Below are 15886 nucleotides of genomic sequence, written 5' to 3' on the forward strand. Positions count from 1 at the left end.
ATTTATATTAGGGTTGGGCCGGATAGTTTTTTGGCCAGATATCCGGCAAATGCCGGATATCCAGCAAACTTGCGGTTATCCAGCCAAATTGCTGGATATCCGGCCGGATAACCAGCAATTAGGGGGGGCTGTGGCCCCTTATATTTATAATTAGTTGAAAAATTAAATAGAAATATTTTTTTGTGGGGGTATTTTTTTCTAGGGGCGATTTCTCTTGGGAGAGAGGTGGTACCCTCACCCAAAAAATTTATAAACCTTCCCAGGGCATTTGAGAGGCTACACTGTAAAGGAGAACCCGATTGGTTCAGCGGTTAGCGAGATCCTTCAGTACAGACAAACAGAAAGACAATATTAACCCCTGTTGGTGGATGGATGGGGAGGTGGCATTGAACGCATGCCCCCCCCCCCCCTGTGTATTTTTTCTGTATAAAAGGTAGAGGGCTATAACTAAATGACTTTCGAAATATGGGTATGACACATAACTGAGAGTGTAATTTTTTTAATACCTCCTTCCTGGCGGGCACAGGATGCCAGCAAACCTGGCAAGGTCATACAGGTAAAAAGTAAAAACATTTTTAATACTTAAACAAAGCATTTCATGTTATCAAATACTTAAATATTCTATAGTATATGAAATATAGGTGTTCAAGTCGATTTCAGGTTCCAGGTATAGTCCTGCAAGTCCTGAACCTCAAGTGTCCAGAAATCTTTAAACGGTTCCTGTGACAGCAATTTTTGACTTAGACACTTCCAATTTTAAATTTAGGCTTTTTAAATATATGTCTTTATGACATATTACAATTTCATAAAATCCATTGCTGTTTACCTGCTGACCACCAGTTTGAGGCTGGCAGCTGCCAAGAACTGCTGCCCCCACCAAAATTTATGTTTTTCTAATATAAAGTTTACATAAAGATAAACATATTCAGAAAAAAATGTTCTTATAGCTTCAATAATAAGAAAATTATAGTCATTTATAATTAACAAAGCAGAAATTTTTGTTGTAAAATTTAAAATATTATATTGCCGGATATCCGGCCAGATAGTTTCATATCCGGCCCAACCCTAATTTATATATTCTATCAGTAACTGAATAAATTACTAAATAATATTATTAAATAATAAAACTTACCAAAACTATTTTTTTCTTTAATATCAGCACCGTTCTCCTCCAATAAGTATTTTACCACAGAGAGATGTCCTCTTAGTGAGGCATGTAACAATGCTGTAACACCTAAAAATTATTACAATCATTATCATTTGTGTTTAGATATTTATAATTATATATAAATGTATATATATATTTATATTTCTATATTTTATCAGTAACTAAACTTTTCTTGATATTTTGTCTATAGTAGTCCATAAGTGTACAGCTTTACAGTACATTGTTTCTATTTGTTAAAGCAACACGTATGATAAAAGAAAAAGATTCTATTTAGAGTAAAATGCTTATGTATCAATCAAAAACTATATTTTTTGATTTTTTACTGATCCACTTCATTATGCAAATCCAAAGAAAATCAATTGGAAACCATTTATTTTGCACTTTTCTCCCTTTTAAAAGATTGAATCTAATAAAATAACAATTTTTTAAGGGATATATGCATTGATTATAATAAAAAACAGTATAAGGTAGAAATTAATGATTTTTCTAAATAAAAGAAATTCGACCCTTATCACTTTAGAGGACAGCTGCTGAACCCCAGTTTAATGGATAAAGCTGAATACATGTTAAAGATATAAATTACCTTCAAAATTATACAAAAATGTTTTATGATGTGTTAAAAAATCCATTTTAAAATCTTGATTTTGAGGATGATGGCCTTTAAGGTGCTCCTTCTGGTGGTGATGGTGAGCCAAATGTTATCAGAGTGCATTCCCATAATGACAACTTATATATTGAACTATGGTCCAATTTTTGTATTAATAGCAGCCTCAGACCAAGCAGTATTAAAAACGAAAAAAATTACAATTTAAATTACTCAAATTCATAAGGTAAATACTGTACTTTTTAGATGATGGTTATATTTTGTGTCAGGAGGCTCCATTGGAGGCTGCTATGACTACAAAAAATGGTACATAGGTTAATAGACAAGTTGTTGTAATGGGCATGCAACATCAACACCTCCAGGAGCATCTGAAAGGTCATCATCCTGAAATTCAAGATTTTAAAATTAATTTTATTAATACATTAAAAAACATTTTGTATACTTTTCAGGGTAATTTTTATCTTTAACATGTATATGATACAACCATTAAACTGGAGGTCAGCAGTTTTCCTCTAAAGTGATAAAGGTCAAATTTCTTTTTTTCTAATATTTCTAATTCAAAAATATCATTAATTTCTACCTTACACTGTTTTTCATAATAATCAATGCATAAATAAAAATTGTTATTTTATCAGATGCAATCTTTTAAAAAGGAGAAAAGTGCAAAATAAATAGTTTCCCATTGATTTTCTTTGGTTTTGCATAATAAAGTGGATCAGTAAAAAATCAAAAATATAGTTTTTGATTGATACATAAGCATTTTACTTCAAACAGAATCTTTTTTTTTTATTATATGTGTTGCTTTAACAAAGAGAAAGAATGTACTTTAAAGCTGTACACTTATGGACTACCATAGACAAAATAACCAGGAAAATGTATATTGCATAATGAAGTGGTTCAGAGTTTAAATAAATCACTAAATGATATTACTAAATAATAAAACTTACCATAATTATTTTTTTCTTTAATATCAACACTTTTCTCCTCCAGTAAGTATTTTACCACAGAGAGATGTCCTCCATATGAGGCGAGTAACAATGCTGTATCACCTAAAAATTATTACAATCATTATCATTTATGTTTAGATATTTATAATTGTATATAAAAATATATATATTTATATTTCTATATTTTATCAGTAATTAAATAAATCACTAAATGATATTACTAAATAATAAAACTTACCTGAATATAATAATAATCATTATCATTTGTGTTTCAATATTGATCAGCCTATCTTTCATATATATCATGCTTTTTATCATTACTAAATGATATCATTAAATAATAAAACTTACCAACATTATTTTTTTCTTCAATATGAACACTTTTCTCCTCCAGTAAATATTTTACCACAGAGAGATGTCCTCCATTTGAGGCACGTAACAATGCTGTATAACCTAAAAATAATTTTAATCATTATCACTTGTGTTTCAATATTGATCAGCTTATCTTTTAATATATATCCTTCTTTTTAATATTATCAATCTGTCTATCTCTTTTATCTTACTATCCATTTATAATATATATATCTATAATACAAAGTAGAACAATGTCTGTCCGTCTGAAGCTTAAGATCTCAGTAACCACTGAACCGATTGGGCTCTACTCTTCAGGGAATATACCTACTGGTCCTGTGATGATTTTAAGCTATTTTCTTGGGGGGTGGGACACCAGCAACCCCCCCAAAAAATGAAAAATACCCCCCTCAAAAAAAAAATTTTCTTTTTACTTTTTCTTTTTAAATCTAAAATACGAAAAATTAGGTTGATCAAACCTCTTGGGGCAAAGCCCCTAGAAGCTAGGGGCGAAGCCGCTAGTTTATTTATAATACAAAGTAGAATGATGTCTGTCTGTCCGTCTGAAGCTTAAGATCTTGGTAACTGCTAAACCAATTGGGCTCTACTCTTCAGGGAATATACTTACTGGTCCTGTGGTGGTTTTAAGCTATTTTCTTGAGGGGTGAAACACCCCCCCCCCCAAAAAAAAAAATATATATTAAAAGATTGAAAAGAAAGTGTATGGATAACCCATAAAATTGTTAATAAAATATGTTTTTTTTAAATTTTTTTTTGAATATGTTGAATATTGCATCTCCATTTTTTTAAAAATACCTCTTGGGCCAAAGCCCCTAGAGGCTAGGGGCAAAGCCGCTAGTATTTATATTAGGGTTGGGCCGGATAGTTTTTTGGCCAGATATCCGGCAAATGCCGGATATCCAGCAAACTTGCAGTTATCCAGCCAAATTGCTGGATATCCGGCCGGATAACCAGCAATTAGGGGGGCTGTGGCCCCTTATATTTATAATTAGTTGAAAAATTAAATAGAAATATTTTTTTGTGGGGGTATTTTTTTCTAGGGGCGATTTCTCTTGGGAGAGAGGTGGTACCCTCACCCAAAAAATTTATAAACCTTCCCAGGGCATTTGAGAGGCTACACTGTAAAGGAGAACCCGATTGGTTCAGCGGTTAGCAAGATCCTTCAGTACAGACAAACAGAAAGACAATATTAACCCCTGTTGGAGGATGGATGGGGAGGTGGCATTGAACGCATGCCCCCCCCCCCCTGTGTATTTTTTCTGTATAAAAGGTAGAGGGCTATAACTAAATGACTTTCGAAATATGGGTATGACACATAACTGAGAGTGTAATTTTTTTAATACCTCCTTCCTGGCGGGCACAGGATGCCAGCAAACCTGGCAAGGTCATACAGGTAAAAAGTAAAAACATTTTTAATACTTAAACAAAGCATTTCATGTTATCAAATACTTAAATATTCTATAGTATATGAAATATAGGTGTTCAAGTCGATTTCAGGTTCCAGGTATAGTCCTGCAAGTCCTGAACCTCAAGTGTCCAGAAATCTTTAAACGGTTCCTGTGACAGCAATTTTTGACTTAGACACTTCCAATTTTAAATTTAGGCTTTTTAAATATATGTCTTTATGACATATTACAATTTCATAAAATCCATTGCTGTTTACCTGCTGACCGCCAGTTTGAGGCTGGCAGCTGCCAAGAACTGCTGCCCCCGCCAAAAATTATGTTTTTCTAATATAAAATTTACATAAAGATAAACATATTCAGAAAAAAATGTTCTTATAGCTTTAATAATAAGAAAATTATAGCCATTTATAATTAAAAAAGCAGAAATTTTTTTTGTAAAATATAAAATATTATATTGCTGGATATCTGGCCGGATAGTTTCAATATCCAGTATCAGGCTGGATATTAAAAATTATTATTTTTTTCTTTAATATCAACACTTTTCTCCTCCAGTAAATATTTTACCACAGAGATATGTCCTCCTAGTGAGGCATTTAACAATGCTGTATCACCTAAAAATTATTACAATCATTATCATTTGTGTTTAGATATTTATAATTGTATATAAATCCTTCTTTTCATCATTATTAATCTATCTATCTAACTATATTTCTATCTATCTAGGAATATTTAATGATTAATTATAGATGGATAGATAGACCCACAAAAATTTATCTTTTAGGATTCACAACCTTTAATGTATTATCAAAAGTTGCATATGTCCTTCTGATCTATACACAAATGCAAAATTTACCCACATTAACAACAGAGATTTTCAGAGTAAAAGTTTTGAAAAAGTGACTGAGCAAAAAGTAACTTTTTACATGAAATTAATGTAGAAATCCTATTTTTATTACTAGCAGAAACTTTTTACTTACAAGTAATATAAAAATAGGTTTTAAGTTAAAGCATTTTTTACACATATTTTTGAGTCTTTTTAGGGTAATGGTATTTTGAAAAATTAAAATTTCACCAAAAGGATTTTTTATTCCAAAAAGCATAATTAACCAATTTCTATATGATTGACATGTCAAAAAGGGGGTGGAGTAACTGTCATAATTAATTCTTTTCATTGATAAGGATAAGTAAATAGCCTGAAATTTGAAAATAATCATTTCATTTAGAAGTATTTTTTGCCAATAAAAAAAAAAAATTTCAGTAACTAGATAAATCACTTAATTATATTACTACACGCCAGGCTACAATTGAATCAAGACAAAAGCAAGTGCCAAGCTCTGGGACCTATGTGTGGTGAAATTAGACAGAAAACCATGATGAATCCAGGTAAAACCAAAATTTTTCAGCCGGGTCTTTTTGAGAAAATTAGATTTGAAAATTTCAAGTTTTTTATCCGCATAATCATGACATGAAAAGCAAAGATTATCTATTTAAAATTTTGAGCAACTTTTCTTTTATGAACTCTTTCATAAAACCTCTCTATACATGATTTATTTCAGGCTAAACTTCCGTGACCTTAGCAAAACAACTGATAAAAAAGGCCATTCATTAACTCCCTTCAGGAGTGTTTTTATGAAGAACTTTATAAAAGCAAACTTGTTCAAAATTTTACATAAATAATATCTATCTATCTATCTATTTATCTATCTATCTATCTATCTATCTATCTATCTATATATCTATCTATCTATCTATCTATCTATCTATCTATCTATCATTCACAAACAGCTATAAAAATGTATGTCTGGTCGTCAGCAGTTTAATGATTGAAGATAAATTTTAAATCATAAAGAGGTGTATCATACATATAAAAATCATTTGCAGATTACCGCTTTGGTCTCAAATAAAAATGTCCAAAATCAACCCACCCTAATATATACTGTATATTCTTTACATACCAGCAAATATACTTAACTTATTTTGCCAGTCCCATTCTTTGATATTTTGATATATGGTTTTATATATCCACGCTTTGGATATATAAAGACTGGAAGATAAAATATTACAGTTTAGAAACAACTAGATTTAAAATAGAAAGAAATAAAGGAAAATCATATTCTACATTTTTTTCTAGCTAAAAAATTCCAATATTATAATCATTTAGATTTCTTTCAATAAACCTCTCAAGTTAATTAATCTTCACCTAATATATCTCTATATCTGATGAGAGTAGGATCTTGTGTCAATAGTTGAGTAACTCCATCTAAATCCCCCACATAGCACAAGTACAGAAATTTCCTCTTGTCCTCTTCACTGGTAGCCATTTCTTTAAAAAGATAAACATTATAGGTTTTATTAGAATAATGAAACTTTTTGATCTTATTTAAGGCCTTTAATTGTTATTCTCAATATCAATATTATTTATTAATTTGTATAATATCATACACTTGTAGAATTTAAAACTTTTATATTAAAGGGTTTGTGCATGAGAAAATGTCTCATCTGATTATCAAACCTTAACATGCACCTTTGGCTATACTGATCGGCCAAAAACGTTCTTTTAACAAAAATATCAAGGATTTTGTGGCATTTTGGGAGAAAAAATGGAAAAACACTTTTTTATTCACAGACAGTTCTTTTTGAGGAACATCGTCTTACAAACGACAAAAAAAGCACTTATTTTTTTATAATAAGTGGAAAAATTTGAAATTGTCACACCTGTTCTATCACTCTCAATTGTATCACTCTCACTATCAGTTCTAAAAACAATAATTATATTAGGGAGGGAAAGCGCATTGGACTGGAAATTTTACTGGTACCCAAAGTTTTATAACCACAGTATCATTTTGTTAGCTCAATAACTTTTGGTACTTTGGTACATAAACACGTTTGTAAAGGGTTTAGGTTTTTTTGGCAGATAAATGAATAATCCTTATATAGAAATGACATGATGTCTGTCTGTTTATCTGTAGCTTAGGATCTCGCTATCTGCTGGACCAATATGGTTCTTCTCTAAAATGGCTTATTCCAAGACCAATAAAGGTTTCGAAAACAAATTAATTGTGGGAGGGGTAAGTACTAAAGCAGGTCCTCCCAAGAAAAATCAAAACTGAAAGCTTCTCCCGTTACATAAAAAAATAACTAAAATGGAAAGTTTAGTTCTTCCCTCTTCTCCCTCAAGCTAGGATCGAAGCCTCTAGGGGCTTTTTCCCCAAGAGGTTTAATCAAGAGGTGTTATTTAGATTTTAAAAGAAAAAGTAAAAAAAATTTATTTAATTAACTTTTTAAGAGATCTATACAATAATCATTATATAAAATAATATTTAGATATTAATTGTATTTCAGAGAAAGAAAATTTGGAAAATAAGCAATTTGACCTCTATTACTTCATAGGACAGCTGCTAACCTCCAGTTGGCAGGATCTAGTCAAATACTTTTAGAGAAATTAATTAGCCCAAAAGACACTCATATTGGTGGTGATGATGACCCAAATGGTATCATAATATATGAGCATTATGACAACTTATCTATTAAACTATGTTTTAAGAGAAATACCAAAACATACAAATATGGTTTTTAAATTATCCAATTCATAAGGTATATACTGTAGTTTAAAAAAGATAGTTATATTTCTTATTACTGAAGGATGCTACAAATTCAAAAATTGGATCATAGTTTAATAGATAAGTTGTAATAATGCTGATGAACATTGACACCATCTAGGTCATCATTGCCATGAATAAGAGCGTCCTCAAGATCATCATCCCAAAAATTAAGATTTAGATACTCACTTTTTTACCATATTAAAAAACTTTTTTTCACTTTTTGGGCTAATTATTATCTCTAGAAAGTATTTAACTACAACCTGTAAACTTGAACTTTGCACCTGTCCTCTGAAGTGATAGAGGTCAAATTGATTATTTTCCAAATTTTATTTCTTTAAAATACAATTAATATCTACCTAATATTATTTTATGTAATAATAATTGCATAAATCCCCTTTTAAAAAGTAAAAAACTTAAAAAATGAGAGATAAGTAAAATAAAAACTTACACCCAAATTTGCATATTTTTTGTATTTTCGACAATTTTCCAACAAATAGAAAGATATTTTTAAACTGATTACTTGGGCTTGTAAATAAGCTGTTTTAGTATCTTATGTCAAAAAGATCTGTTGAATCGTTAGAATTGTCATAAACTCTATTTTTTGGAAATATAAGTGCCATTTTTGTGCTATTTGTAGTTTAGGAGCTACGTTGAAAATTGTGAGAAAGGTTGAAAAGTTTTAAGTAAGTTGGAACATTTTATCACGTAGCTCCTAAACTACAAATAGCACAAAAATGGCACTTATATTTCCAGTTTATGACAATTCCAACGATATACATAACGTTTTTCTACTATTAATACAAGCCGCGCAATTTGAATTTTAAAAATGTGAACATTTTTTCCACAATCTTTAAATCTGTAAATCTTCAAAAATAAGGTCTTTGGAAAAACCGGTTTTTAAGGCATAGTTTGTTGAAAAAATAATTTTTAAATTTTTGAAACATAAATGTCCCAGAATAGGTTTTCCAAATATATAAAGCATTTTATATAATGTTTTTACTTTCTATGCATAATTAAGATTTTAAAAAAAACGTTTCTATTGAAACACCCTGTAGTTTGAGTTTGCATAATCTTTCTATTTTTTTTTACTTTCTTATGACAACTGAACATCTGCTCTATAAATTACTTTGTCCATCAACACTCTATGACTTTTTTTGGTCTGACACTTATGGATGTTGTTGTCATCCTGGTTAATTAGAAGATTTTATCTAACAAGGATGACAACTTTTAGTTAGGTACGAATTCAAAACCAATCAATATCCACTGGAAAACAACCGGTTCTCATTCATGCTGAAAAATCATACATAGTTTCATATTAGAGATAATTTTCCACTAATAATAAAATGAATATCATAAAATATTACTAGTTTTGTTAGCCTGAGCCTTCAGCCCCTTGGGCCTAACAAAACTTACTTTCAATCCTTTAATTTTTCATTTGATTATCTGTGGAAAGCTATCTGTATTCTGATGCGATAAAAAACTTTTTACTATTACTTTTGATTTTCAGCCTCGTTGACAGCCTCTGACAAATTCAGTCCTGTCTCAGTTTTAACGTTGGCTCTGACTGTACCTACCACACCTGCGGCTTCGGCGTCACTGACTGGTCCCCCTGTACCTCCATCTGAGCCCGCACTGACTTGTCTCACTGCACCTCCAGCTGATGTGGCACTGACTTGTCCCACCACACCTCCAGCTGAGGTATCACTGACTGGTCCCCTCGCACTTATGGCTGATGCGGCACTGACTGTTCCTCCCATACTTCTGGTTGAGGCACCAATGACTGGATCCCCTGTACCTCCATCTGAGATGGCAATGACTGGTCCCCCTGCACCTCTGACTGAGCCAGCACTGACTGATCCCCCCGCACCTTTGACTGAGGTAGCTTTGCCTGGTCCCTCCTCGCCTTTGGATGAGGTGGTACTGACTGGACCCTCTACACCTTCAGCTGGTTCCCATGCACCTCCAGCTGAGGTGGCACTGACTGTTCCCCCCACACCTCCAGCTGAGTTGGTACTGACTGGTCCCTCTGCACCTCCAGCTGAGGAGGCACTGTCTGGTCCCCCTACACTTCCATCTGAGGTGGCACTGTCTGGTACCCCTGCACCTCCATTAGAGGCGGCACTTTCTGGTCCCCCAGCACCTCCATCTGAGGCGGCACTGACTGGTTCCCCTACACCTCCATCTGAAAGGGCACTGCTTAGTCCCCCTGCACCTCCATTTGAGGCGGCACTTTCTAGCCCCCCCACACCTCCATCTGAGGCGGCACTGCTTGGTCCCCCCGCACCTCCATCTGAAGCGGCACTGACAGGTTCCCCTACACCTCCATCTGAGGTGGCACTGCCTGGTCCCCCTGCACCTTCATCAGAAGGGGCACTGATTAGTCCCCCTGCACCTCCATTTGAGGCGGCACTTTCTGTTCCCCCCGCACCTCCATCAGAGGCGGCACTGCCTGGTCCCACTGCACCTCCATCTGAGGGGGCACTGCTTAGTCCCCCTGCACCTCCATTTGAGGCAGCACTTTCTGGTCCTCCCGCACCTCCATCTGAGGCGTGGCCGCCCTCCAACATCCCTCAGCCAGGCTCTGATTCCTCCGCCTACACAGATAATATAGATAGATATTACAGTGTCCCGGATTTGAAAAATTTTGTTATCAAACATAAATAAAACTTTAGAAATACACTGGAAAAATCTGACACTTTCTTTTTTAATATTTCTATCAAGGATAAGACAATGGCTGATAAATTGAGATACAGCCTAAAAAATTATACACAAAATTACCACTTTTGTAGATTACAATTAATGTTTGAAACATGTGGACACTTAACTTAATGAACCAACCAATCTAAATATAATACAGTCTCCAAAGTTGTTAAGCCAAGGAATAAGAAAACGTTACTATAAAACTTTGGGTGCTAGAGTAATAAACAGTTTAATATCCCCTCCCTCCCTGATTTTTATCCTTCTCTTGTTAAGCTTTGCTTTTATTTAAGTTGACACATCCTTGTTAGAAATAAATATTACCTTTTAGATTATTCTGTTCAGCCCAAAGTATGAGAGACAATTATTTCAATAAATGGGAACCTAAACAAAATTAAATTAAAACTTTTTTTAAAAAGCTTGGCTTCTATATAATTTGATATATCTCTTGCATTTTTTAAAGTGACTACTAAACAACAAATAGCACAAATAAGATACATATATTTCCAAATTCTAGAGTTTATGACAATTCTAATGGTATGCATAACATTTTTCTATTAACACAAGCCACACAATTAAAATTTTAAAAATAAATACATTTTTGCACACCCTTTAAATTGGTCGTGGTTCATGAATCTTCAAAAATTAGGCACTTTGGCAAAATCGGTCTTAAGGCATAATTTGTTGAAAACCATGAAATGTTTTTTTTTCTAATACCAAATGTCCCACATCATTGAAGAAAATGAGATATTGACTTCTAATTTCTGTCAAAGGTAAGTGGATTAAATTAAGCAACACTTTTGTTCCATTAAAAAAAAAGAACTTTATTTCTAAGTATTAGCATATTCTGGAACCTGCAGCATTTTAATCGTAACAGAGTCAACCCCCCCCCCCCCCTCATATTCTTATGGACGTAAAAAGTCACCTTATGTATTTTTGATACATTTATATCACATTTGAATTTGAATCAAATTGTATGTAACCTAAACTAAAACAAAAACAAAACTGACTGACTAAACTAAAAAGAATAAAATAGATTTCCCCTCTTTCCTCTGCCGCAAGACAGATTTTCATTTATTTTTTGTTGTTGTTATAACAGTAGATTTTACATTAATTTTCTCCCAAAAAAGTTGAGTAACTATTTTCAATTATGATTCTGAGGGAACCAGCTAAAAAAAACTTGGTTGGGAATCACACGCGAAATATTTTAGTACAGGGAGGAAAAGGATAATGCAAGAAAATTTAATCCTTACCTCTCAATAGCTACAAGCTACTAAAGGTAGAATTTTACAACTGAAGATAAGACAGAATATATCTTTGTTTTGATTTACATAATCTATACCTGTGTCCCTGTTTATAATCATTATGTACAACGTACATATAATACCCCATGCTTATAAAACACAAGCGTTATGGTACAATCCCTTTAGTCTGCAATGATCCAAATGAAACAACCTCTTTATAAGATTTCAAAAATCAATTTAGATAAATTTTAGGTAAATCCTAAACAGTTTGTATTTGTTGTTTTTTTCATTGATCTTAGCTTATCTATCTGTGTTAGACAGAACATCCCCCCCCCCCCCCCACCTCCAAACCAAACAACAAAGTTTCTTATAAAAAGTTCTGTAACCCGCCTAAAAAAAAATAAGGTTTTTCCCTCCATAATTCAGAATTCTTTTTCAGTATGGCTTCAAAACCGATAAATATCCATTGGGTATGAACCATATTTAAGCCACACTGAAAAATCATGTATCGTATTGTATGATATCTAGTTTTCTACAAATATAGAAATTGACAATCATATGATCAGCCCGTGCCTTTGGCATCTCAGTGCTAATAAAACTGGTTTTACTCTAATAATTGTTTCTTTTTCTATCCGCAGAAAGCTGTTTATAATATGATGCTATAATTTTTCCAAATTAGTTTATTTTCTCACCCCCCCCCCTAGAAAAAGAAAAGAAAAGCAAGCGTGAGGATAATAAACCCCCAATGTAAAGTTAACCTTGAAGGTGTGGGAGGTTTATTTTGTCATCCCATTTGTTTGTATTTTAGATCTTTTAGAAATTTTTAAAAAAAAATTTGGGGGGGGGGGGAATTTTTCTTTTTTTATGGAGGGTTGTGGGTGTCACTGAAGAGTAGAACCCAATTGGTTCAGTGGTTACTTAGATCTTAAGCTTCAGACAGACAGACAGACATCGTTTTACTTTGTATTATATTCAATAGAGGCGCAGTTGCTAGTGGTTAGGTTCAATATTAATAATCATTCTATGTAGGGTAAAAAACAAGTTTGGTAGAAATTGATGGTGTATTACAGTACGCCTTATTCTCAAGACATTTTTAAAAGCGAAGTCTTTCTATAATTAGGGTTTGTACATCTATAAGTAACAGTTGGCTCTCTTCCTTAATTCACCGGCATGTTAAATTTTTCCTATCTATTTTAAACTTTGGACAAAGACTCCTGTAATAGTTAGGTATGATTTAGTAAGCGTAGCAACATTATAGTTGTTAACAGATAGTCCATAAATACATTTAAAACATGCTGAATTTTAACTTTTTTTACAATATCTTTATTTGTATGAGATAATCATTCTATTTATCTCATTTTTGGAAAATTGATTCCTAAGAGAATAAGGGACAATGATTTAAGGGAAGCATTTCTAACTTATAAATACAAGTATGTCCTTAGAAAACAGTAAAAGTGTCGAACTATGACGTCAGAAAAAATTACCAATTAACTAATGAGAGGCCGCTATATATTTTACCACAGTGAATACTGGCTTCTTATTGGTTAATTGTTCATTTTTTTCTGACGCCATAGTTCGACACTTTTACTGTTTTCATGTCCTTATACAGTATCCAGTAATTATGTTATTTTGCAACAAATACATTTACAATTTTGTTTAGGCTTGGTTTATATTTTGCTCATTAAGTTTTGAAACTCTACAAGTGTTAATCTTATTTGTCTTACGATGTGATTTTAGAGCTTCGCATTTATAGCATCCTTGTTCTAACTTGGCTTGAAGCATTTTTTGTCTTATTGCCATGGTTTCAACCTGTAGCTTGTGTGTGTGTGTGTGTGTGTGTGTGTGTGTGTGTGTGTGTGTGTGTTTGTGTGTGTGTGTGTGTGTGTGTGTGTATGTGTGTGTGTGTGTGCGTAGCTCGTGTGTGTGATCCTATATGTCTGTGTGTGTGTGTTTGTGTGAGTGTGTGATCCTTTTGGAGTGTGTGTATGCAGAAGTGTGTGTGTGTGCGTGTGTGTGTGTGTGTGTGTGCAGGAGTGTCATTAGCATATGCTTCCTTAGAATCTATACTCAAAGGGAAAATAAGGAGACAGAAGGATAAAAAGTCTTTAAAAATGTTAAGCTTCCCTAAAAAGAAGGACTCGATTGTGTTATGAGGATGCTGCGCTAATAACTTTGTACTTTGTTGTTCAATGAGCCATTAATTCAAACATCATATAAAAAGTTTATTAATGTCCAATGATTTTTTTGTCAACAACATGTTTTTAATGGACATACGGATTTTTTAGCTTATAAAACTGGATTTCATCTTATGAAATTTCATTTTTATATCGGCGTAAAGCTGTCTATGATACAATATTGCTTTTGAAAGTTTGAAAAAAAATATATTGTTTGAAGATTTTGCTGTGTAATTGAAGTGTATCTATTCTATAAAATTATTTGTCCGTCCGTCAGTGTGTCCCAAATATTCTAATTTTCTAAAAGTATGCATGTCATTTAGGGTTATCATGATTTTAATCTATTATTTCAGATACATATTTGTACGTCATATTTTTTCATATTAGAAATTAAATATTTTTGAGAAAAAAAAATCTTCAAAACTTTTTGTGAAAAATCTTTGAAATATAATTGGTATCATTATCACAAAAATAAACATAGGAGGTTGCTCTGTTATAAAATGGAATTCTTTATTAGATCTTTCTTGGGTAGCGTGTTTTTCTGTACTTTTCATACAGGTAATAGTTATTTCTCGCATCGTATTATAAACGGCTTTCCGCGGATATAGAATGTACAATTATGAGATTAGAACTAGTTTTTTTAGCCCCGAGGTGCCGGAGCTTTTATCAAGTTATCTCAAAGAATAATATCTGAATTAGTCATACTATGGTGGGTGAATCACAATTAATGCATTGTTGTTGTTTTTAAGATACCCCACTTGGAGAATTTAAACAAATCTTAATAATGATAATAATAAAAATAAGGATGACTACACCCATAAAAGCGTAGCTCTGAAATGGAAGGAAAAAAGCACATTAACACTTACTTACATTTTTAGGACTTGATTATATAGAGATACTTCGCTTATAATATTGTACCTTATTGTAATAGGAATCAGTACTTAAAAATCAAACTAATCGGATAATTTTAACATATAAAAATTTGTTGTCAAAAAAGTAAAAATCAAGATGTTTTAAATGGACTTTCTGGTAACGATTATAGAGTTGCTGCGCTTTCTAAGTCCTACCTAACTATTAGACGAATTTGAGGCAAAGTTTCAAATCGATAGGAAAATTCTAACATGTTTAAATTAACGATAAGAGCTAACCGTTGTGGACGTACGGATCGACGGACAAACCGACACTAATCACAGAAAAGCTTCGCTTTTAAAATATAAGCCATCTAAGTTACTTATTTGATAATACTAGCGGTTACGCCCCTAGAGGCCACTGGGGGCTTTTTTTAGATTCAGCGGTTATCGAGATCCTTCGGTACAAACAAACAGACAGACATACTGATACTTAATCATAAGGATTATATTATTTCAAATAAGAAAGGATATTAGATATTACATAAAAATATTAGTTTAAAAATTCATGTAATTATATTGGTATTTAGGCCAGACTTTTAGGAAGTTTACACGTAAACTTAGATAAGATTATTGACTGTGCATAAAAATCCTATTTATGTCAAGATTTTACTTAATTTGTCATTTTTAAAAGCGAAGCTTTTCTATAATTAGGGTCGGTCCGTCTGTACGTCCGTCCATACGTCTAAGACAGATAGTTTTTTAGATATGTTAGAACTGTCCTATCGATTTCAAACTTTGCATTGCGATTCCTGTAGTTGTTA

At 32.6% G+C, this 15886-nt stretch overlaps 1 protein-coding gene across 1 annotated transcript; it reads right to left on the minus strand.

Annotated features, from left to right (window-relative positions):
- Positions 1–6686: 6686 nt before the first annotated feature.
- Positions 6687–11803, minus strand: LOC145307588 (uncharacterized). The gene is made up of 5 exons (XM_080150041.1): positions 11722–11803; positions 11121–11180; positions 9594–10693; positions 7213–7253; positions 6687–6820 (listed from the first exon to the last, which is right to left on the minus strand). The coding sequence occupies exons 3-5, from the start codon at positions 10664–10666 to the stop codon at positions 6687–6689; spliced, it is 1248 nt and encodes a 415-aa protein (XP_080006167.1). The 5' UTR covers positions 10667–10693; positions 11121–11180; positions 11722–11803.
- Positions 11804–15886: the final 4083 nt, after the last annotated feature.

The sequence above is a fragment of the Acartia tonsa genome, chromosome 15 (assembly GCF_053477335.1).
Source record: "Acartia tonsa isolate MP-2025a chromosome 15, ASM5347733v1, whole genome shotgun sequence".
Taxonomy (NCBI): domain Eukaryota; kingdom Metazoa; phylum Arthropoda; class Copepoda; order Calanoida; family Acartiidae; genus Acartia; species Acartia tonsa.